The 27104-nt window shown below is 46.3% G+C and overlaps 1 protein-coding gene across 1 annotated transcript in view; it reads right to left on the bottom strand.

Annotated features, from left to right (window-relative positions):
- LOC138851043 (CB1 cannabinoid receptor-interacting protein 1-like) overlaps positions 1–27104 on the bottom strand; it is a 213917-nt gene that overhangs the window by 127818 nt on the left and 58995 nt on the right. The window contains exon 2 of the mRNA XM_070092574.1: positions 8507–8604. Coding sequence (XP_069948675.1) covers positions 8507–8604 — 98 coding nt within the window. The remainder of the gene's footprint in view (positions 1–8506; positions 8605–27104) is intronic.

The following is a 27104-nucleotide window of genomic DNA, read 5'->3' as shown; positions in this document are numbered from 1 at the left end:
TGTTACACAGTGGAGTGTCTCTATTAACTGTGTTACACAGTGGAGTCTCCATTAACTGTGTTACACAGTGGAGTGTCTCTATTAACTGTGTTACACAGTGGAGTGTCTCTATTAACTGTGTTACATAGTGGAGTGTCTCTATTAACTGTGTTACACAGTGGAGTGTCTCTATTAACTGTGTTACACAGTGGAGTGTTTCTATTAACTGTGTTACACAGTGGAGTGTCTCTATTAACTGTGTTACACAGTGGAGTCTCCATTAACTGTGTTACACAGTGGAGTGTCTCTATTAACTGTGTTACACAGTGGAGTCTCCATTAACTGTGTTACACAGTGGAGTGTCTCTATTAACTGTGTTACACAGTGGAGTCTCCATTAACTGTGTTACACAGTGGAGTGTCTCTATTAACTGTGTTACTCAGTGGAGTCTCCATTAACTGTGTTACACAGTGGAGTCTCCATTAACTGTGTTACATAGTGGAGTGTCTCCATTAAGAGTGTTACACAGTAGAGTGTCTCCATTAACTGTGTTACATAATGGAGTGTCTACATTAACTGTATTACGTAGTGGAGCGTCTCCATTAACTCTGTGTTACGTAGTGGAGTGTCTCCATTAACTCTGTGTTACATAGTGGAGTGTCTCCATTAACTTTGTTACATAGTGGAGTGTCTCCATTAACTGTGTTACATAGTGGAGTGTCACCATTAACTGTATTACACAGTGGAGTGTCTCCATTAACTCTGTGTTACACAGTGGAGTGTCTCCATTAACTGTGTTACATAGTGGAGTGTCACCATTAACTGTATTACACAGTGGAGTGTCTCCATTAACTCTGTGTTACACAGTGGAGTGTCTCCATTAAGAATTACACAGAGCTACGCACAAGGTCTATACACTATACACTGCGGTTCACTGGAATACGCTGCAGTACACTGCGGTATACTGTGGTACACTGCGGTACACTGGAATACACTGCAGTATCCTGCAGCATACTGCAGTAAATAGCATGGGGTTATACTAGCGTAGGGCAGGAGTATAGCCAAGGTATATATTGAGCTGTGTCAGCGACCCACTCAGGTATGCTGGAGGTTCCATAACCATTTTTGTTATACACGGTGTGGTCATCAGCACTACTACTAGACACGGTGTGGTCATCAGCACTGCTACTAGACACGGTGTTGTCATCAGCACTGCTACTAGACACGGTGTGGTCATCAGCACTGCTACTAGACACGGTGTGGTCATCAGCACTGCTACTAGACACGGTTTGGTCATCAGCACTGCTACTAGACACGGTGTGGTCATCAGCAGTACTACTAGACACGGTGTGGTCATCAGCACTGCTACTAGACACGGTGTGGTCATCAGCACTGCTACTAGACACGGTGTGGTCATCAGCACTGCTACTAGACACGGTGTGGTCATCAGCACTGCTACTAGACACGGTGTGGACATCAGCACTGCTACTAGACACGGTGTGGTCATCAGCACTGCTACTAGACACGGTGTGGTCATCAGCACTGCTACTAGACACGGTGTGGTCATCAGCACTGCTACTAGACACGGTGTGGTCATCAGCACTGCTACTAGACACGGTGTGGTCATCAGCACTGCTACTAGACACGGTGTGGACATCAGCACTGCTACTAGACACGGTGTGGTCATCAGCACTGCTACTAGACACGGTGTGGTCATCAGCACTGCTACTAGACACGGTGTGGTCATCAGCACTGCTACTAGACACGGTGTGGTCATCAGCACTGCTACTAGACACGGTGTGGTCATCAGCACTGCTACTAGACACGGTGTGGACATCACCACTGCTACTAGACACGGTGTGGTCATCAGCACTGCTACTAGACACGGTGTGGTCATCAGCACTGCTACTAGACACGGTGTGGTCATCAGCACTGCTACTAGACACGGTGTGGACATCAGCACTGCTACTAGACACGGTGTGGTCATCAGCACTGCTACTAGACACGGTGTGGTCATCAGCACTGCTACTAGACACGGTGTGGTCATCAGCACTGCTACTAGACACGGTGTGGTCATCAGCACTGCTACTAGACACGGTGTGGTCATCAGCACTGCTACTAGACACGGTGTGGTCATCAGCACTGCTACTAGACACGGTGTGGTCATCAGCACTGCTACTAGACACGGTGTGGTCATCAGCACTGCTACTAGACACGGTGTGGTCATCAGCACTGCTACTAGACACGGTGTGGTCATCAGCACTGCTACTAGACACGGTGTGGTCATCAGCACTGCTACTAGACACGGTGTGGACATCAACACTGCTACTAGACACGGTGTGGTCATCAGCACTGCTACTAGACACGGTGTGGTCATCAGCACTGCTACTAGACACGGTGTGGTCATAAGCACTGCTACTAGACACGGTGTGGTCATCAGCACTGCTACTAGACACGGTGTGGACATCAACACTGCTACTAGACACGGTGTGGACATCAACACTGCTACTAGACACGGTGTGGTCATCAGCACTGCTACTAGACACGGTGTGGTCATCAACACTGCTACTAGACACGGTGTGGTCATCAACGCTGCTACTAGACACGGTGTGGTCATCAACGCTGCTACTAGACACGGTGTGGTCATCAGCACTGCTACTAGACACGGTGTGGACATCAACACTGCTACTAGACACGGTGTGGTCATCAGCACTGCTACTAGACACGGTGTGGTCATCAGCACTGCTACTAGACACGGTGTGGTCATCAGCACTGCTACTAGACACGGTGTGGTCATCAGCACTGCTACTAGACACGGTGTGGACATCAACACTGCTACTAGACACGGTGTGGACATCAACAATGCTACTAGACACGGTGTGGTCATCAGCACTGCTACTAGACACGGTGTGGTCATCAGCACTGCTACTAGACACGGTGTGGTCATCAGCACTGCTACTAGACACGGTGTGGTCATCAGCACTGCTACTAGACACGGTGTGGACATCAACACTGCTACTAGACACGGTGTGGACATCAGCACTACTACTAGAAACGGTTTGGACATCAACACTGCTACTAGACACGGTGTGGTCATCAGCACTGCTACTAGACACGGTGTGGTCATCAGCACTGCTACTAGACACGGTGTGGACATCACCACTGCTACTAGACACGGTGTGGACATCAACACTGCTACTAGACACGGTATGGCCATCAACACTGCTTCTAAACACGGTGTGGTCATCAGCACTGCTACTAATACACAACATGGAAATATCAGCACTACTACACAACCTGGAGATATCACCACTAATACACAACCTGGAAATATCACCACTAATACACAACCTGGAGATATCAGCACTAATACACAACCTGGAGATATCAGCACTAATACACAACCTGGAGATATCAGCACTAATACACAACATGGAGATATCAGCACTAATACACAACCTGGAGATATCACCACTAATACACAACCTGGAGATATCAGCACTAATACACAACCTGGAGATATCACCACTAATACACAACCTGGAGATATCACCACTAATACACAGCCTGGAGATATCAGCACTAATACACAACATGGAGATATCAGCACTAATACACAACATGGAGATATCAACACTAATACACAACATAGAGATATCAGCACTAATACACAACCTGGAGATATCAGCACTAATACGCAACATGAAGATATCAGCACTAATACACAACCTGGAGATATCAGCACTAATGCACAACATGGAGATATCAGCACTAATAAACAAAATGGAGATATCAGCACTAATACACAACCTGGAGATATCAGCACTAATACACAACATGGAGATATCAGCACTAATACACAACATGGAGATATCAGCACTAATAAACAAAATGGAGATATCAGCACTAATACACAACATGGAGATATCAGCATTAATACACAACCTGGAGATATCAGCACTAATGCACAACCTGGAGATATCAGCACTAATACACAACATGGAGATATCAGCATTAATACACAACCTGGAGATATCAGCACTAATACACAACATGGAGATATCAGCATTAATACACAACCTGGAGATATCAGCACTAATACACAACCTGGAGATATCAGCACTAATACACAACATGGAGATATCAGCACTAATACACAACCTGGAGATATCAGCACTAATACACAACATGAAGATATCAGCACTAATACACAACCTGGAGATATCAGCACTAATACACAACATGGAGATATCAGCACTAATAAACAAAATGGTGATATCAGCACTAATACACAACCTGGAGATATCAGCACTAATACACAACATGGAGATATCAGCATTAATACACAACCTGGAGATATCAGCACTAATACACAACCTGGAGATATCAGCACTAATACACAACATGGAGATATCAGCATTAATACACAACCTGGAGATATCAGCACTAATACACAACATGGAGATATCAGCATTAATACACAACCTGGAGATATCAGCACTAATACACAACCTGGAGATATCAGCACTAATACACAACATGGAGATATCAGCACTAATACACAACCTGGAGATATCAGCACTAATACACAACATGGAGATATCAGCACTAGTACACAACATGGAGATATCAGCACTAATACACAACATGGAGATATCAGCACTAATACACAACCTGGAGATATCAGCACTAATACACAACATGGAGATATCAGCACTAATACACAACCTGGAGATATCAGCACTAATACACAACATGGAGATATCAGCACTAATACACAACATGGAGATATCAGCACTAATACACAACATGGAGATATCAGCACTAATACACAGCATGGAGATATCAGCACTAATACACAACCTGGAGATATCAACACTAATACACAACCTGGAGATAGCACTAATACACAACATGGAGATATCAGCACTAATACACAACATGGAGATATCAGCACTAATACACAACATGGAGATATCAGCACTAATACACAACATGGTGATATCAGCACTAATACACAACATGGAGATATCAGCACTAATACACAACCTGGAGATATCAGCACTAATACACAACATGGAGATATCAGCATTAATATACAACATGGAGATATCAGGACTAATACACAACATGGAGATATCAGCACTAATACACAACATGGAGATATCAGCACTAATACACAACATGGAGATATCAGCACTAATACACAACATGGTGATATCAGCACTAATACACAACATGGAGATATCAGCACTAATACACAACCTGGAGATATCAGCACTAATACACAACATGGAGATATCAGCATTAATATACAACATGGAGATATCAGCACTAATACACAACATGGAGATATCAGCACTAATACACAACATGGAGATATCAGCACTAATACACAACATGGAGATATCAGCACTAATACACAACATGGAGATATCAGCACTAATACACAACATGGAGATATCAGCATTAATATACAACATGGAGATATCAGCACTAATACACAACATGGAGATATCAGCACTAATACACAACATGGAGATATCAGCACTAATACACAACCTGGAGATATCAGCATTAATACACAACATGGAGATATCAGCACTAATACACAACATGGAGATATCAGCACTAATACACAACATGGAGATATCAGCACTAATACACAACATGGAGATATCAGCACTAATACACAACCTGGAGATATCAGCATTAATACACAACATGGAGATATCAGCACTAATACACAACATGGAGATATCAGCACTAATACACAACATGGAGATATCAGCATTAATACACAACATGGAGATATCAGCACTAATACACAGCATGGAGATATCAGCACTAATACACAACATGGAGATATCAGCACTAATACACAACATGGAGATATCAGCACTAATACACAACCTGGAGATATCAGCACTAATACACAACATGGTGATATCAGCACTAATACACAACATGGAGATATCAGCACTAATACACAACATGGAGATATCAGCACTAATACACAACATGGAGATATCAGCACTAATACACAACCTGGAGATATCAGCATTAATACACAACATGGAGATATCAGCACTAATACACAACATGGAGATATCAGCATTAATACACAACATGGAGATATCAGCACTAATACACAACATGGAGATATCAGCACTAATACACAACATGGAGATATCAGCACTAATACACAACCTGGAGATATCAGCATTAATACACAACATGGAGATATCAGCATTAATATACAACATGGAGATATCAGCACTAATACACAACATGGAGATATCAGCACTAATACACAACATGGAGATATCAGCACTAATACACAACATGGAGATATCAGCATTAATATACAACATGGAGATATCAGCACTAATACACAACATGGAGATATCAGCACTAATACACAACATGGAGATATCAGCACTAATACACAACCTGGAGATATCAGCATTAATACACAACATGGAGATATCAGCACTAATACACAACATGGAGATATCAGCACTAATACACAACATGGAGATATCAGCACTAATACACAACATGGAGATATCAGCACTAATACACAACCTGGAGATATCAGCATTAATACACAACATGGAGATATCAGCACTAATACACAACATGGAGATATCAGCACTAATACACAACATGGAGATATCAGCATTAATACACAACATGGAGATATCAGCACTAATACACAACCTGGAGATATCAGCACTAATACACAAAGAATTGTATAATTATTCAGCACTTTCTCATAATTATTAAGGAGGGAGCACGTAAGGAGATTACAAGATGGGTTGGATCTTAATAATCTCCTAAGCTTATTATAAGTTTTAACACAGAACAGGATAACTGTAATATAATTAACAAGGTAGCTGGAATATAATCAACAGGATAATCGAAATATAATCAACGCTTAACTTACCCAGACTTGGTAAAAAAAGATTTACAGGTTGTATCACCTGAGTTATTTTTATCCAATAACTGATAAACTCGCTGGTGGGCGAAACGTCTCTCAAATGAAGATACCCAGGTGTTGCTCGTGTGTTTTATTCAGGAGTTGTAACACACACACATGAGGTTCAATGTATATTTGATGTAAATAATTTTTGAGAGAGAGAGATCACACTATTGTGCTTAGTTTGGTACTCACTTCAAGGTCTGTGCTACCTTACTATACATGATACTCGACCAGCCAAAGCACCTCCTCAGAAATGGTATGATGATACCGACAATATGTGGAAAAAGACACTTATGTACATTATTATTATAATCAAAAAGAAGCGCTAAGCCACAAGGGCTATACAGCACACTTATGTACAGTTCAGGACATGTGTGTTTTTCCAGCAAGCAGCACCTACCTAACAACACAGGAGTCACATAATCACATCGTCTACCCGTCCTCATCTCAATATGACATTCTTCAGGTCACCGCGCGTCACTCTCCGCCTTTATATACTGTCTTTTTAACCTCTGTATTTTAAAAGTGATCAAGGTCCCAGGACCGAAACGTTATTTTTTTTAATAAATATGTCCTAGTGTTTGTTTACGTGTTTTTCTAAAGCACTGTGTCGGTATCTATTACCAAAGTTTGTACCAACTTAGTAAGATGGATAGTGGTTGATAAATTAGACACATGTGCGACACTTGGGTATCTTTAATGAGGAAACGTTTCCCCACACAGTGGCTTCATCAGTCCATACAAAGGAGAATGGTGAATAACAGGAGGAGTTTGAGGTATTCAGTCCTTCAGCCTTGTGTCGATGTAGTCAGTCCATCAGTCTTGAAAAGTATACAGCATATGTGCGAAGAAGTGGCTTATATACTATAGGCAGGAGAGGTGCAGCAGTCGTAGGTGGTATCACATTTGTCCAGTGTGGAAGTAGGTCGTGCCCAAGAGTTAGGCAAGTGAAGAATTCCCTGTATTAAGATCCCAAGATGTTGCTGTGTCAGATTGACTGCATCGACTCAAGGCTGAGGGACTGATTACCTCAAACTACTCCTGTTATTCACCATTCTCCTTTGTATGGACTGACGAAGCCACTGTGTGGCGAAACGTTTCCTCATTAAAGATACCCAAGTGTCGCACATGTGTCTAATTTATCAACTTGTCGGTTCTCTGAATTCACCATTTATCTACATGAGTAGTAGTACTTACATCAAGGTCTGTGTTAACTTATAAGATGGGTACTCACATCAAGGTCTGCATTAAGTTACTAAGATGGGTGGTGGTACTCACATCAAGGTCTGCGTTAAGTTACTAAGATGGGTGGTGGTACTCACATCAAGATCTGCGTTAAGTTACTAAGATGGGTGGTGGTACTCACATCAAGGTCTGCGTAAAGTTACTAAGATGGGTGGTGGTACTCACATCAAGATCTGCGTTAAGTTACTAAGATGGGTAGTGGTACTCACATCAAGATCTGCGTTAAGTTACTAAGATGGGTGGTGGTACTCACATCAAGGTCTGAGTTAAGTTACTAAGATGGGTAGTGGTACTCACATCAAGGTCTGAGTTGGCTTGAAAGAGAAGTCGACTCGGTAGTGTGTGTCAACCATCAGCTTGACAGTGCGCTCCTTCTTGAACCTGTTACCGTCCACCTGTGGCAGCCACGAAGGTTTGAATTAGTGTGCGAGTGAGACACGAACGTAGGAGTTTATCCAAAAAATATCTGGCACTTTTCACAATTAATTAACACGTATTAATTCAGTTGTGACTTTATAATAGTTAGGGCGGACTGAAACATGAATTTTTACCCCACAAAATGCATGTTAGTTGTGATTTTTTTTAAATTCCCATCCAGGTATTGTCCTCCTGGGTCGGTATATTAAAAAGTAACACGTAGTTTGGAGAGGGAAAAATAGATGTTACGGTTCATTTTGAAGAGCAACGCTGGTACATTTACATTTAAAGTGGTTTACGTGATTAACATAGATATGCTAATTACTATAGTGTGGGAAGTTAATTCATTTAAATTATTGATTGTACAGAATTATGAAAATCACTTTACTGTGGCTGGATTGTTCACAATTAACCCAATAATTAAAACGAAGCTTAGACGACGTTTCGGTTCGTGGTTCAACAATATCAAGTGATGGATGTTTGATACTCATCAAGGACAGACACTTACATACTCAAACTTTCATTTCTAGTTTATAAGTTTACGAATTAAGATATATCAAGACACAGTATACAGAACACGATGCAGTGGATGCCCAGGTTACAGTGGACCCTCAGGTTACAGTGGACCCTCAGGTTACAGTGGACACCCGGGTTACAGTGGACCCTCAGGTTACAGTGGACCCCCGGGTTACAGTGGACCCCCGGGTTACAGTGGACCCTCAGGTTACAGTGGACCCCCGGGTTACAGTGGACCCCCGGGTTACAGTGGACCCCCGGGTTACAGTGGACCCCCGGGTTACAGTGGACCCTCAGGTTACAGTGGACCCTCAGGTTACAGTGGACCCCCGGGTTACAGTGGACCCCCGGGTTACAGTGGACCCCCGGGTTACAGTGGACCCTCAGGTTACAGTGGACCCTCAGGTTACAGTGGACCCCCGGGTTACAGTGGACCCCCGGGTTACAGTGGACCCACAGGTTACACTCATGTTAGACCTTTATCAAGTTATGACTAATTAACCTCATCCCTGAGGGAGAACATTGTGGCAATGAACCTGCTTCCCAGCACATTATGTGTGCCTTCACACCCACACCTGTCACCATCACACCTGTCACTATCACACCTGTCACCATCACACCTGTCACTATCACACCTGTCACCATCACACCTGTCACTATCACACCTGTCACCATCACACCTGTCACTATCACACCTGTCACCATCACACCTGTCACTATCACACCTGTCACCATCACACCTGTCACCATCACACCTGTCACTATCACACCTGTCACCATCACACCTGTCACTATCACACCTGTCACCATCACACCTGTCACTATCACACCTGTCACCATCACACCTGTCACTATCACACCTGTCACCATCACACCTGTCACCATCACACCTTTCACCATCACACCTGTCACTATCACACCTGTCACCATCACACCTGTCACTATCACACCTGTCACTATCACACCTGTCACCATCACACCTGTCACCATCACACCTGTCACCATCACACCTGTCACTATCACACCTGTCACCATCACACTTGTCACTATCACACCTGTCACCATCACACCTGTCACTATCACACCTGTCACCATCACACCTGTCACCATCACACCTGTCACTATCACACCTGTCACCATCACACTTGTCACTATCACACCTGTCACCATCACACCTGTCACTATCACACCTGTCACCATCACACTTGTCACTATCACACCTGTCACCATCACACCTGTCACTATCACACCTGTCACCATCACACCTGTCACCATCACACCTGTCACTATCACACCTGTCACCATCACACTTGTCACTATCACACCTGTCACCATCACACCTGTCACTATCACACCTGTCACCATCACACTTGTCACTATCACACCTGTCACCATCACACTTGTCACTATCACACCTGTCACTATCACACCTGTCACCATCACACCTGTCACTATCACACCTGTCACCATCACACCTGTCACTATCACACCTGTCACCATCACACTTGTCACTATCACACCTGTCACCATCACACTTGTCACCATCACACCTGTCACTATCACACCTGTCACCATCACACCTGTCACTATCACACCTGTCACCATCACACTTGTCACTATCACACCTGTCACCATCACACTTGTCACTATCACACTTGTCACCATCACACTTGTCACTATCACACTTGTCACCATCACACTTGTCACCATCACACCTGTCACTATCACACCTGTCACTATCACACCTGTCACCATCACACCTGTCACTATCACACCTGTCACCATCACACTTGTCACTCACACCTGTCACCATCACACTTGTCACTATCACACCTGTCACCATCACACTTGTCACTATCACACTTGTCACCATCACACCTGTCACTATCACACCTGTCACTATCACACCTGTCACCATCACACCTGTCACTATCACACTTGTCACTATCACACCTGTCACCATCACACTTGTCACTATCACACCTGTCACCATCACACTTGTCACTATCACACTTGTCACCATCACACTTGTCACCATCACACCTGTCACTATCACACCTGTCACCATCACACCTGTCACTATCACACCTGTCACCATCACACCTGTCACTATCACACCTGTCACCATCACACCTGTCACTATCACACCTGTCACCATCACACCTGCCACTATCACACCTGTCACCATCACACCTGTCACCATCACACCTGTCACTATCACACCTGTCACCATCACACCTGTCATTATCACACCTGTCACCATCACACTTGTCACTATCACACCTGTCACCATCACACTTGTCACCATCACACTTGTCACCATCACACCTGTCACCATTACACCTGTCACTATCACACCTGTCACCATCACACCTGTCACCATCACGCTTGTCACTATCACACCTGTCACCATCACACTTGTCACCATCACACCTGTCACCATCACACTTGTCACTATCACACCTGTCACCATCACACTTGTCACTATCACACCTGTCACCATCACACTTGTCACCCTCACACCTGTCACCATCACACCTGTCACTATCACACCTGTCACCATCGCGCCTGTCACCATCACACCTGTCACTATCACACCTGTCACCATCACACCTGTCACTATCACACCTGTCACCATCACACTTGTCACTATCACACCTGTCACCATCACACTTGTCACTATCACACTTGTCACCATCACACTTGTCACTATCACACTTGTCACCATCACACTTGTCACCATCACACCTGTCACTATCACACCTGTCACTATCACATCTGTCACCATCACACCTGTCACTATCACACCTGTCACCATCACACTTGTCACTATCACACCTGTCACCATCACACTTGTCACTATCACACCTGTCACCATCACACTTGTCACTATCACACTTGTCACCATCACACCTGTCACTATCACACCTGTCACTATCACACCTGTCGCCATCACACCTGTCACTATCACACTTGTCACTATCACACCTGTCACCATCACACTTGTCACTATCACACCTGTCACCATCACACTTGTCACTATCACACTTGTCACTATCACACTTGTCACCATCACACCTGTCACTATCACACCTGTCACCATCACACCTGTCACTATCACACCTGTCACCATCACACCTGTCACTATCACACCTGTACCATAACACCTGTCACTATCACACCTGTCACCATCACACCTGCCACTATCACACCTGTCACCATCACACCTGTCACCATCACACCTGTCACTATCACACCTGTCACCATCACACCTGTCATTATCACACCTGTCACCATCACACTTGTTACTATCACACCTGTCACCATCACACTTGCCACCATCACACTTGTCACCATCACACCTGTTACCATTACACCTGTCACTGTCACACCTGTCACCATCACACCTGTCACCATCACGCTTGTCACTATCACACCTGTCACCATCACACTTGTCACCATCACACCTATCACCATCACACTTGTCACTATCACACCTGTCACCATCACACTTGTCACTATCACACCTGTCACCATCACACTTGTCACCATCACACCTGTCACCATCACACCTGTCACTATCACACCTGTCACTATCACACCTGTCACTATCACACCTGTCACTATCACACTTGTCACCATCACACTTGTCACCCTCACACCTGTCACCATCACACCTGTCACTATCACACCTGTCACCATCGCGCCTGTCACCATCACACCTCTCACTATCACACCTGTCACCCTCACACCTGTCACCATCACACCTGTCACCATCACACCTGTCACTAACACACCTGTCACCATCACAATTGTCACCATCGCGCCTGTCACCATCATACCTGTCACTATCACACATGTCACCATCACACCTGTCACTATCACACCTGTCACCATCACACTTGTCACCATCACACCTGTCACCATCACACCTGTCACTATCACACCTGCCACCATCACACCTGTCACTATCACACCTGTCATCACCACACATGTCACCATCACACCTGTCACCATCACACCTGTCACCATCACACTTGCCACCATCGCGCCTGTCACCATCATACCTGTCACTATCGTACCTGTCACCATCACACATGTCACCATCACACCTGTCACAATCACACCTGTCACTATCACACCTATCACAATCGCGCCTGTCACCATCATACCTGTCACTATCACACCTGTCACCATCACGCCTGTCGCCATCATACCTGTCACTATCACACCTGTCACCATCACGCCTGTCACCATCACACTTGTCATCATCACACCTGTCAACATCACACCTGTCACCATCATACCTGTCACTATGACACCTGTCACCATCACGCCTGTCAACATAACACTTGTCACCATTACACCTGTCAACATCACACCTGTCACCATCATACCTGTCACTATGACACCTGTCACCATCACGCATGTCTCCATCACACTTGTCACCATCACACCTGTCACCATCACACCTGTCACCATCACACCTGTCACCATCAAGCCTGTCACCATCACGACTTTCACCATCACGCCTGTCACCATCACGCCTGTCACCATCATACCTGTCACTATGACACCTGTCACCATCACACCTGTCACCATCACAACTGTCACCATCACGCCTGTCACCATCACGCCTGTCACCATCATACCTGTCACCATGACACCTGTCACCATGACACCTGTCGCCATCACATCTGTCACCATCACACCTGTCACCATCACATCTGTCACCATCACGCCTGTCACCATCACGCCTGTCACCATCATACCTGTCACTATGACACCTGTCACCATCACACCTGTCACCATCACAACTGTCACCATCACGCCTGTCACCATCACGCCTGTCACCATCACACCTGTCACCATCACGCCTGTCACCATCACACCTGTCACCATCATGCCTGTCACCATCACATCTGTCACCATCACGCCTGTCACCATCACAATTGTCACCATCACACCTGTCACCATCACGCCTGTCACCATCACAACTGTCACCATCACGCCTGTCACCATCACAACTGTCACCATCACACCTGTCACCATCACGCCTGTCACCATCACACCTGTCACCATCACGCCTGTCACCATCACATCTGTCACCATCACGCCTGTCACCATCACATCTGTCACCATCACGCCTGTCACCATCACATCTGTCACGATCACGCTAGTGTATGCAATAATTTCGCAAAAAAATAATTCTGAACATAACGAAAAAAATATATTTAGTTGGATTGAGCTAAATTAAATTGCGCTTGTTATAATAAGGTTAGGTAAGTTTTCTAAAGTTCTTTTGGTACAAAATTACTGATTTTTACATTAATATAAATGAAAAAATATATATCTTTAAACGTATAAGAAATTTTTTTTAGTAAGAAATTGATTTTAAATGAGTTCTTGGTAAATGACCAATTTTACCTATTCGGCACGACATAAACATCATGTATATGGAGTAAGTTGTTCTTGAACCTTTTTTTATTAATATTGGTGTGTGAGTGGTTGAAGACCCAGCACACCATCCAGGGTGATGTTTGAGTGGTTGAAGACCCAGCACACCATCCAGGGTGGTGTTTGTGTGGTTGAAGACCCAGCACACCATCCAGGGTGGTGTTTGTGTGGTTGAAGACCCAGCACACCATCCAGGGTGGTGTTTGAGTGGTTGAAGACCCAGCACACCATCCAGGGTGATGTTTGAGTGGTTGAAGACCCAGCACACCATCCAGGGTGGTGTTTGTGTGGTTGAAGACCCAGCACACCATCCAGGGTGGTGTTTGTGTGGTTGAAGACCCAGCACACCATCCAGGGTGGTGTTTGAGTGGTTGAAGACCCAGCACACCATCCAGGGTGGTGTTTGAGTGGTTGAAGACCCAGCACACCATCCAGGGTGATGTTTGAGTGGTTGAAGACCCAGCACACCATCCACTGTGGTGTTTGAGTGGTTGAAGACCCAGCACACCATCCACTGTGGTGTTTATGTGGTTGAAGACCCAGCACACCATCCAGGGTGGTGTTTGAGTGGTTGAAGACCCAGCACACCATCCAGGGTGATGTTTGAGTGGTTGAAGACCCAGCACACCATCCAGGGTGGTGTTTGAGTGGTTGAAGACCCAGCACACCATCCACTGTGGTGTTTATGTGGTTGAAGACCCAGCCCACCATCCAGGGTGGTGTTTGAGTGGTTGAAGACCCAGCACACCATCCAGGGTGGTGTTTGTGTGGTTGAAGACCCAGCACACCATCCAGGGTGGTGTTTGAGTGGTTGAAGACCCAGCACACCATCCACTGTGGTGTTTATGTGGTTGAAGACCCAGCCCACCATCCAGGGTGGTGTTTATGTGGTTGAAGACCCAGCCCACCATCCAGGGTGGTGTTTGAGTGGTTGAAGACCCAGCACACCATCCAGGGTGGTGTTTGAGTGGTTGAAGACCCAGCACACCATCCAGGGTGGTGTTTGAGTAGTTGAAGACCCAGCACACCATCCAGGGTGGTGTTTGAGTGGTTGAAGACCCAGCACACCATCCAGGGTGGTGTTTGAGTGGTTGAAGACCCAGCACACCATCCAGGGTGGTGTTTGAGTGGTTGAAGACCCAGCACACAATCCAGGGTGGTGTTTGAGCGGTTGAAGACCCAGCACACCATCCAGGGTGGTGTTTGAGTGGTTGAAGACCCAGCACACCATCCAGGGTGGTGTTTGAGTGGCTGAAGACCCAGCACACCATCCAGGGTGGTGTTTGAGTGGTTGAAGACCCAGCACACCATCCACTGTGGTGTTTGAGTGGTTGAAGACCCAGCACACCATCCAGGGTGGTGTTTGAGTGGTTGAAGACCCAGCACACAATCCACTGTGGTGTTTGAGTGGTTGAAGACCCAGCACACCATCCAGGGTGGTGTTTGTGTGGTTGAAGACCCAGCCCACCATCCAGGGTGGTGTTTGAGTGGTTGAAGACCCAGCACACCATCCAGGGTGATGTTTGAGTGGTTGAAGACCCAGCACACCATCCAGGGTGGTGTTTGTGTGGTTGAAGACCCAGCACACCATCCAGGGTGGTGTTTGTGTGGTTGAAGACCCAGCACACCATCCAGGGTGGTGTTTGAGTGGTTGAAGACCCAGCACACCATCCAGGGTGGTGTTTGAGTGGTTGAAGACCCAGCACACCATCCAGGGTGATGTTTGAGTGGTTGAAGACCCAGCACACCATCCACTGTGGTGTTTGAGTGGTTGAAGACCCAGCACACCATCCACTGTGGTGTTTATGTGGTTGAAGACCCAGCACACCATCCAGGGTGGTGTTTGAGTGGTTGAAGACCCAGCACACCATCCAGGGTGATGTTTGAGTGGTTGAAGACCCAGCACACCATCCAGGGTGGTGTTTGAGTGGTTGAAGACCCAGCACACCATCCACTGTGGTGTTTATGTGGTTGAAGACCCAGCCCACCATCCAGGGTGGTGTTTGAGTGGTTGAAGACCCAGCACACCATCCAGGGTGGTGTTTGTGTGGTTGAAGACCCAGCACACCATCCAGGGTGGTGTTTGAGTGGTTGAAGACCCAGCACACCATCCACTGTGGTGTTTATGTGGTTGAAGACCCAGCCCACCATCCAGGGTGGTGTTTATGTGGTTGAAGACCCAGCCCACCATCCAGGGTGGTGTTTGAGTGGTTGAAGACCCAGCACACCATCCAGGGTGGTGTTTGAGTGGTTGAAGACCCAGCACACCATCCAGGGTGGTGTTTGAGTAGTTGAAGACCCAGCACACCATCCAGGGTGGTGTTTGAGTGGTTGAAGACCCAGCACACCATCCAGGGTGGTGTTTGAGTGGTTGAAGACCCAGCACACCATCCAGGGTGGTGTTTGAGTGGTTGAAGACCCAGCACACCATCCAGGGTGGTGTTTGAGCGGTTGAAGACCCAGCACACCATCCAGGGTGGTGTTTGAGTGGTTGAAGACCCAGCACACCATCCAGGGTGGTGTTTGAGTGGCTGAAGACCCAGCACACCATCCAGGGTGGTGTTTGAGTGGTTGAAGACCCAGCACACCATCCACTGTGGTGTTTGAGTGGTTGAAGACCCAGCACACCATCCAGGGTGGTGTTTGAGTGGTTGAAGACCCAGCACACAATCCACTGTGGTGTTTGAGTGGTTGAAGACCCAGCACACCATCCAGGGTGGTGTTTGTGTGGTTGAAGACCCAGCCCACCATCCAGGGTGGTGTTTGAGTGGTTGAAGACCCAGCACACCATCCAGGGTGATGTTTGAGTGGTTGAAGACCCAGCACACCATCCACTGTGGTGTTTATGTGGTTGAAGACCCAGCCCACCATCCAGGGTGGTGTTTATGTGGTTGAAGACCCAGCCCACCATCCAGGGTGGTGTTTGAGTGGTTGAAGACCCAGCACACCATCCAGGGTGGTGTTTGAGTGGTTGAAGACCCAGCACACCATCCAGGGTGGTGTTTGAGTAGTTGAAGACCCAGCACACCATCCAGGGTGGTGTTTGAGTGGTTGAAGACCCAGCACACCATCCAGGGTGGTGTTTGAGTGGTTGAAGACCCAGCACACCATCCAGGGTGGTGTTTGAGTGGTTGAAGACCCAGCACACCATCCAGGGTGGTGTTTGAGCGGTTGAAGACCCAGCACACCATCCAGGGTGGTGTTTGAGTGGTTGAAGACCCAGCACACCATCCAGGGTGGTGTTTGAGTGGCTGAAGACCCAGCACACCATCCAGGGTGGTGTTTGAGTGGTTGAAGACCCAGCACACCATCCACTGTGGTGTTTATGTGGTTGAAGACCCAGCACACCATCCAGGGTGGCGTTTGTGTGGTTGAAGACCCAGCCCACCATCCAGGGTGGTGTTTGTGTGGTTGAAGACCCAGCACACCATCCACTGTGGTGTTTGTGTGGTTGAAGACCCAGCACACCATCCACTGTGGTGTTTGTGTGGTTGAAGACCCAGCACACCATCCAGGGTGGTGTTTGTGTGGTTGAAGACCCAGCCCACCATCCAGGGTGGTGTTTGTGTGGTTGAAGACCCAGCACACCATCCAGGGTGGTGTTTGTGTGGTTGAAGACCCAGCACACCATCCAGGGTGGTGTTTGTGTGGTTGAAGACCCAGCCCACCATCCAGGGTGGTGTTTGAGTGGTTGAAGACCCAGCACACCATCCAGGGTGGTGTTTGAGTGGTTGAAGACCCAGCACACCATCCAGGGTGGTGTTTGAGTGGTTGAAGACCCAGCACACCATCCAGGGTGGTGTTTGAGTGGTTGAAGACCCAGCACACCATCCAGGGTGGTGTTTGAGTGGTTGAAGACCCAGCACCATCCAGGGTGGTGTTTGAGCGGTTGAAGACCCAGCACACCATCCAGGGTGGTGTTTGAGTGGTTGAAGACCCAGCACACCATCCAGGGTGGTGGTTGAAGACCCAGCACACCATCCAGGGTTGTGTTTGAGCGGTTGAAGACCCAGCACACCATCCAGGGTGGTGTTTGAGTGGTTGAAGACCCAGCACACCATCCAGGGTGGTGTTTGTGTGGTTGAAGACCCAGCACACCATCCAGAGTGATGTTTGAGAGGTTGAAGACAGAGCACACCATCCAGGGTGGTGTTTGAGTGGTTGAAGACCCAGCACACCATCCAGGGTGGTGTTTGAGCGGTTGAAGACCCAGCACACCATCCAGGGTGGTGTTTGAGTGGTTGGAGACCCAGCACACCATCCAGGGTGGTGTTTGAGTGGTTGAAGACCCAGCACACCATCCAGTGTGGTGTTTGAGTGGTTGAAGATCCAGCACACCATCCAGGGTGGTGTTTGAGTGGTTGAAGACCCAGCCCACCTTCCAGGGTGGTGTTTGAGTGGTTGAAGACTGTGGCATGCAAAGAGTACGTAACCTTTATTCGGCGCATGTACACACCCTCATTTACAGGCTATCTCCCCCAACCAGCGAACCAGGTTGCTAAGAGTTGATGATGGGGCCCCGTCGTTCAACTAGTGACCAGGTTCTAGCCAATAAGAAGATGGTTTTGGCAATCTCAGAGGTTATGTGGGTACCGCTCTCCTGTCTGCCCTTGTCATTCCCATTCTAGAGCTGGTTGAAACACGGTCTGCTATCTTATGGCTTCTATTTCTCCCTTGCTTACCGTGGAGTGCACTATACTTATCACTGTACATATTGCTGTTCTAAATTGGTGAAGGATAATATAAGTCTAAACTTTTTCTGCTGTGTTTATTTTGCTCCCATTACACCCGGGATAACAGGCCATTTGGAATCCTGGGTTGTAATATGGGTAGCCTGTCCGAGAGCTGTAGCTGGACTTAGAGAAACGGTTGAGCTTAGGGTGAAGCTCGTAATAGGAACATTGTGCAGCTTGCTGTCTGGCATTGCTTTACAAATTTTGCGTGTCAGTTGCTTTATGGTCAGCCTTGCTATTGTGTGATCGTTCAACAGCTCGCTACTAGCTTGTTTGGTGTGCTCGCTTCGCTACGGTCAATCTTCTAGAACAGTGTAGCTGTCTGGCATTGCTTTACAAATTTTGCGTGTCAGTTGTTACTAGCCTGTTCGGTGTGGAGAATTTTGCAGTCGGCTTTGCTTGTATGCGTATTCTGCAGTCGTACTGTGCATAGCTAAGCGTGTTCTGCAAATTAACGTGTTACGTTGGGGTATCCTGCAATCGTACTGTGCATAGCGAATAACTTATGCCACCTAGACGAGTCAGACGTCTGGTGTCGGCATATACTTTCCATAACCTACCTAAATTGTTCCTACAGCGTTGTTGGCAAATTGCTCGTTCCATTGGCATTAAATACAAACGCACTGTCACAGCTGCGCAACTGCCTTCACTGATTGCTGACAAACTTATAGAAGAAGAGATGGCACATCAGACTCCTCCCTCTACGGGAGCTAGGGCAAAAACTGTTCTCGCAGGAGGAAGATGATACACCTACGGAGCAAAATGGTCAGTATAGTGCAGCTGGGTTGTCTCAAGGTGAATCAGCGTCGTTGGCACTTGAGCTGGCAAAAATCAATCTTGATCAAACTAGGGAACAGAGCATTCGCAAGGGAAGAATTTGATAGGGAAAGAGAAAGGAGGCAGTTTTCGCATTCTGTAACTAATTTTAGTTTACAGAAAGCAGTACAGTTTGTTCCCCGCTTCAATGAGGCCGAACCAGAACAATTTTTCGAAAGCTTCGAAAATCAGGCTCGAGCCTTGTGGTGGCCGGAACAGCATTGGGCATCGTTGGTTCATACAGCATTATTGGGTAAGGCACAGGAATTTACGTCAGTATTAAATGACGCTGAATTTTCTGATTATAAAGTAGTGAAGACCAGTGTTGGGAGCATATACATGTATCCCAGCCAAATACAAAAAAAAATTTCAAGCTGAGCAGACGACAGCTTGGTCAATCCCTAGTGGACTTTGTGAGCAGCAAACCAAAGCTTTTACCAGCTGGTATAAAGCAAGTGGTGTCTCTACCTTTGAGGAGCTGGTACAGCTTATTCTGATTGATAACCTGCTGGAGTCTGTGGGACCAGAGGTTCGAGTCTTTCTGCAGGATCGTGACTTAACCACTGCATTGGAGGCAGCCAGGTTGGCTGATACCTTCGAAACTAACCGCTCCTTGTCAGAGCGGTCCCGTCTCTTTTCAACAGCCTGGCATGAGCAGAGATCGTCAACCTTGGAGAATGAAGTGCCAGCCGGAGGGAGAACGTCTACGTCAGCCAACTAAGTCACCTGGTGAGCCACGCTTCTCAACATATGGTCCACCTGCGGAGAGGCAAACTACTCATGGTGCATCTCGACAACAGTATCCAGAGAGACACCAGCCAGAACGACACCATTTGCAACGTCAGCAGGGAGTAAAGGGCAAGCCTGTCGTCTGCTTCCTCTGCAACAAAGTAGGTCACATCCGTCCCAACTGCCCCCATAAACCCCAACCCATTGGGAAAATCTCTAATATCCCTAGTAACATGTCCCCTAGAGAAATAGAAAAAGGTATGGCCCCTTATTATTGCAAGAGTATTTTCCCTTCATGAAAACTCAGACAACTAAAGTAGAGACCTTTAGAGATACTGGAGCATATTGCTCACTTGTAAGAGAAGGAATATTATCCCTTTCAGAGAATACTTCCTTGAATTCCTCTGTTTTATTGGAAGCATTTGGAGGAGCTATATATTCTGTTCCTTTGCATAAAATTTATGTACAGTGCAAATATTACACTGGGTACTTGACTGTAGGTGTCTCAAAAGGATTTCCCATGAAAGATGCCATGTTATTACTGGGTAATAACATTACTACTGTTAGTTCGTGTCCTGAACCTATAATGATTAATTCTTCTCCGGTGTTGGCCATAACTCGGGCAACATCCCAAGGGTTGTCTGGAGAGAATGTTGACCTATCCTTGGACGACTCCGATCTCGGAATAGCCACGTTGTTTTATGAGGCACACCGGCCGGAGCCTCGTAAATAAAGTGAACAGACCCCGATCAAGCCTTCCTATTCCCAGGTTGCAGGATTGCCAGATGTCTGTTTCCATGCCCGAGGGACTGTCCTTCCGGGAGGAACAACGAAAGGACCCTTCTTTAAAATTCGCTTTTCAGGCAGCCATGGGTAAATCCTCTTTGGGTCATCCGGTCAAGTATGAAGTTAAAAACAATTATTTGATCTGCACTGAGACTGGTAAGGAGATAGAGGGCCGGCAATTGTATGACAGGTTAGTGGTTCCAACCAAGTTTAGACCTCAAATATTAAATATAGCTCATAATACGTCATTAGGAGGTCACTTAGGAATTACAAAAACCTTGTATAGAATCACAAAAGAATTTTATTGGCCAAAATTAAAGAAAGATGTGAAGAATCATATTAGGTGTTGCCGAGAATGTCAGCAAGTAGGGAAACCTGGACATTCCATTAAACCTGCACCTCTCCAACCTATACCTGCTGATGGAGAACCTTTTGCAGATTTAATTATAGATTGACCTAGGTAGTGGACCTACACAAAGTCTGGAAATCAATATTTATTTACGATTATGGATAAAGTAACCAGATACCCTGAAGCAATTCCCATGTGTAGTATTAATACTAAAGCTATTCTCAAAGCTTTAACCAAATTCATTTCTTGTTTTGGCATTCCTAAAACTATTCAAAGTGATCAAGGTACTAACTTTACTGCCAAAGCATTTAGGGAAGTATTAACTAGGTTAGGGATAATCCACAACTTATCCACTGCCTATCATCCTCAGTCCCAAGGCGTCTTGGAAAGATTCCATCAGACATTAAAAACAATGATGAGAACTTTTTGCATGCACTTTCCTACAGACTGGGATGAATCACTACCTTTGTTGCTGTTCTCAGTACGAGAGACGGTGCAAGAGTCTACAGGGTATAGTCCGTTTGAGCTGATCTTTGGGCACAATGTACGAGGTCCTCTTCGGGTGCTCAAAGAAGGATGGATGGGAGAAGACGTTAGCTCCACACTCTACAACCCGTCTTCAAGGTTGCAGGTGGCACATCAGTTAGCCAAGGCTAACCTAAAGACAGCTCAAAGCAAGATGAAACAGGTATGACGGAAGTGCACAATTCCGCTCCTTCCATCTAGGAGACAAGGTGTTGGTGCAGGAACCTATACCTGGCCACACCTTGAAAGCTAGATTTACGGGACCTATGCAGATTGTAAGTAGATTATCTGATGTAAATTATGTGGTAGCTCCCATTGATAAGACCTCAAAAACTAAAACTTACCACATTAATCAAATAAAGGCCTTTCATACACCAGATAAAGTCCCAGTAATGACTCTGTCCTCTACCTCTGAGGACGACTCTGACTCTTTGCACTCTATCTCTGAAATTAATATTAAACTTTCAAATTCTGTCCTCCTCAAGGATCCTAGCCCTTTAATGGAGGGATTATCTGAAATGCAAGCAACAAATTTAACGGAGCTTCTACAGTCATATCCTAATATTTTTTTCGGATGTGCCGAAAAAAATGTAAGTTAGGTTATCATGATGTAGATGTGGGAAACTCTAAACCATTTAAACTCTCCCCCTACAGAGCTAATCCTGAAAAGCAAAGGCTACTTCAGCAGGAAGTAGAATTTTTGTTAAAGCATGGTTTAGTGGAGGAGTCATCTAGTCCATGGGCTTCACCGTGCATCCTTGTGAAGAAGGCTGATGGAGGGTTTCGTATGTGTACAGACTACCGTAAGGTGAACGAGGTCACCATTACAGATGCTTACCCTCTTCCTCGTCTGGATGACGTAATTGACTTTGTGGGTAAGGGTACTTTTGTGTCCAAGTTAGATCTCCTTAAAGGCTACTATCAGGTACCTTTGACGGATAAGGCGAAGGAAATCTCTGCCTTCGTAATTCCAGGAGGTCATTACCAATACACAGTTACCCCCTTCGGAATGAAAAATTCCCCCTCTTCATTCCAGAAACTTATCCATCAGGCTTATTAAAGGACTTGAAGGCACGGCAGCGTACCTAGATGATATTGTTGTGGTGTCTGATACTTGGGATCAACACCTACTTAGACTTAAGGCTCTGTTTGAAACCTTTAAGAGTTCCTATTTAACAGTTAATTTATCTAAATCTTCCTTTGGCCAGGCCACTATCACTTTTCTAGGCCATGAAGTAGGTAGTGGTAAAGTTGCACCTAAACTTGCTAAAGTTTTTGCTATTAAAGATTATCCAGTTCCTCATGATAGGAAATCTCTTCAACGTTTCCTAGGCATGATAGGATTTTACAGAAGATTCTGTAAGAATTTCTCAGATATTGTAGCCCCTCTCACCTCTCTTACCAGTCACAAAGTTCCCTTTAATTGGACCTCAGACTGTAACACTGCTTTTAATAAAGCAAAAAGATTATTGTGTACTGCACCCATTCTCTTGTCTCCAGACTTCTCCAAACCTTTTTCATTACAGGTTGATGCTTGTGAGTCTGGGGTTGGGGCAGTACTATTACAAATCGGGAACAAGGAGTTGCAGCCTGTAGCATACTTTTCAGCCAAGTTCCAGCCACATCAGAGAGCTTACTCTACCATTGAAAAAGAAGCCCTCGCGCTGGTACTGGCTTTGGAGCATTTCGATGTTTATGTGGGCCAGACATCGCAGGTGGTCAGTCTACAGTGATCACAATCCTTTAGTATATCTCCAAGCCATGAAGAACCACAACACAAGGCTCATGCGCTGGACACTAAGGCTGCAGCCCTATAATATTTCCATTAAATATATTGCCGGCAAAGAAAATATGTTGGCAGACTCTTTATCTAGAGTCTAATATTTTTATTTATTTAGGTTAGGATGTTATTTGTGGTAACCCCTTTTCACGCTTTTTTTTTTTATCCCCTGGTGTGGGGTTTTTTTTTAGTGAGGGGATGCGGGCTACCGTCCGCCTGTATCTTGGACCTATGCTAGCCTGTCTGACTGCTGTCTCGCTCTAAGTTTAGGGTTTGGCTTTTGGTCACGAGAAAAGCTGAGCTCTATCTAAGAGTTGGATGGTGGAGAGGAAAGGCGGTCCCATTATTTTGTGCCATGGCGGCACGGTTACCACTGGGAGGTGGCAGCCTAATCCTGAGCCTTCTCGGGGTGGGGGTGTGGCATGCAAAGAGTACGTAACCTTTATTCGGCGCATGTACACACCCTCATTTACAGACTATCTCCCCCAACCAGCGAACCAGGTTGCTAAGAGTTGATGGGGACCCGTCGTTCAACTAGTGACCAGGTTCTAGCCAATAAGATGGTTTTGGCAATCGCAGAGGTTATGTGGGTACAGCTCTCCTGTCTGCCCTTGTCATTCCCATTCTAGAGCTGGTTGAAGCACGGTCTGCTATCTTGTGGCTTCTATTTCTGCCTTGCTTACCGTGGAGTGCACTATACTTATCACTGTACATAGTGTACATATTGCTGTTCTAAATTGGTGAAGGATAATATAAGTAAACTTTTTCTGCTGTTTATTTTGCTCCCATTACACCCGGGATAACAGGCCATTTGGAATCCTGGGTTGTAATAAAGACCCAGCACACCATCCACTGTGGTGTTTGAGTGGTTGAAGACCCAGCACACCATCCAGATTCTACCATCACACCTACAACCTTAGGAAAAAAAATGTAATAGTATAGTATTTTTATTCGTAGAACGTGTTTAATATGTCCGCCATGATGTAGTTACCCATGATGTAGCTGCCCATGATGCAGCTGCCCATGATGCAGCTACCCATGATGTAGCTGCCCATGATGTAGCTGCCCATGATGCAGCTGCCCATGATGCAGCTACCCATGATGTAGCTACCTATGATATAGCTACCCATGATGTAGCTGCCCATGATGTAGCTGCCCATGATGTAACCACATGATGCAGCTACCCATGATGCAGCTACCCATGATGCAGCTACCCATGATGTAGCTACCCATGATGTAGGTACCCATGATGCAGCTACCCATGATGTAGGTACCCATGATGTAGGTACCCATGATGCAGCTACCCATGATGCAGCTACCCATGATGCAGCTACCCATTATGTAGCTGCCCATGATGTAGCTACCCATGATGCAGCTGCCCATGATGCAACTGTCCCATGATGTAGCTTTCCATGATGCAGCTGCCCATGATGTAGCTGCCCATGATATAGCTTCCCATGATGCAGCTCCCCATGATGTAGCTTCCCATGATGCAGCTAACCATGATGTAGCTTCTCATGATGTAGCTGCCCATGATGCAGCTGCCCATGATGCAGCTTCCCATGATGTAGCTGCCCATGATGCAGCTACCCATGACGTAGCTGCCCATGATGCAGCTCTCCATGATGCAGCTGCCCATGATGTAGCTGCCCATGATGTAGCTGCCCATGATGCAGCTACCCATGATGCAGCTGCCCATGATGTAGCTGCCCATGATGCAGCTACCCATGATGTAGCTGCCCATGATGCAGCTACCCATGATGTAGCTGCCCATGATGCAGCTGCCCATGATGTAGTTACCCATGATGTAGCTGGCCATGATGCAGCTACCCATGATGTAGTTACCCATGATGTAGCTGCCCATGATGTAGCTGCCCGTGATGTAGCTGCCCGTGATGTAGGTACCCATGATGCAGCTACCCATGATGTAGCTACCCATGATGCAGCTGCCCATAATGTAGCTTCCCATGATGCAACTGTCCCATGATGTAGCTTCCCATGATGCAGCTGCCCATGATGTAGCTTCCCAAGATGTAGCTACCCATGATGCAGCTGCCCATGATGTAGCTTCCCATGATGCAGCTAACCATGATGTAGCTTCCCATGATGCAGCTAACCATGATGTAGCTGCCCATGATGCAGCTGCCCATGATGCAGCTGCCCATGATGCAGCTACCCATGATGTAGCTTCCCATGATGTAGCTGCCCATGATGTAGCTTCCCATGATGCAGCTGCCCATGATGCAGCTACCCATGATGCAGCTTCCAATGATGTAGCTTCCCATGATGTAGCTACCCATGATGTAGCTACCGATGATATAGCTACCCATGATGCAGCTGCCCATGATGTAGCTGCCTATATTGTAGCTGCACATGATGCAGCTACCCATGATGTAACTGCACATGATGTAGCTGCCCATGATGTAGCTGCCCATGATGTAACTGCACATGATGCAGCTACCCATGATGTAGCTACCCATGATGCAGCTACCCATGATGCAGCTACCCATGATGTAACTGCACATGATGTAGCTGCCCATGATGTAACTGCACATGATGCAGCTACCCATGATGTAGCTACCCATGATGCAGCTACCCATGATGTAACTGCACATGATGTAGCTGCCCATGATGTAACTGCACATGATGCAGCTACCCATGATGTAGCTACCCATGATGCAGCTACCCATGATGCAGCTACCCATGATGTAGCTGCACATGATGCAGCTACCCATGATGTAGCTACCCATGATGTAGGTACCCATGATGTAGCTACCCATGATGCAG

Source organism: Cherax quadricarinatus, chromosome 40, assembly GCF_038502225.1.
Source record: "Cherax quadricarinatus isolate ZL_2023a chromosome 40, ASM3850222v1, whole genome shotgun sequence".
In the NCBI taxonomy this organism is placed as follows: domain Eukaryota; kingdom Metazoa; phylum Arthropoda; class Malacostraca; order Decapoda; family Parastacidae; genus Cherax; species Cherax quadricarinatus.
The sequence above is the reverse complement of the archived record's forward strand: the minus strand, read 5'-3'. Positions and strand labels throughout refer to the sequence as shown.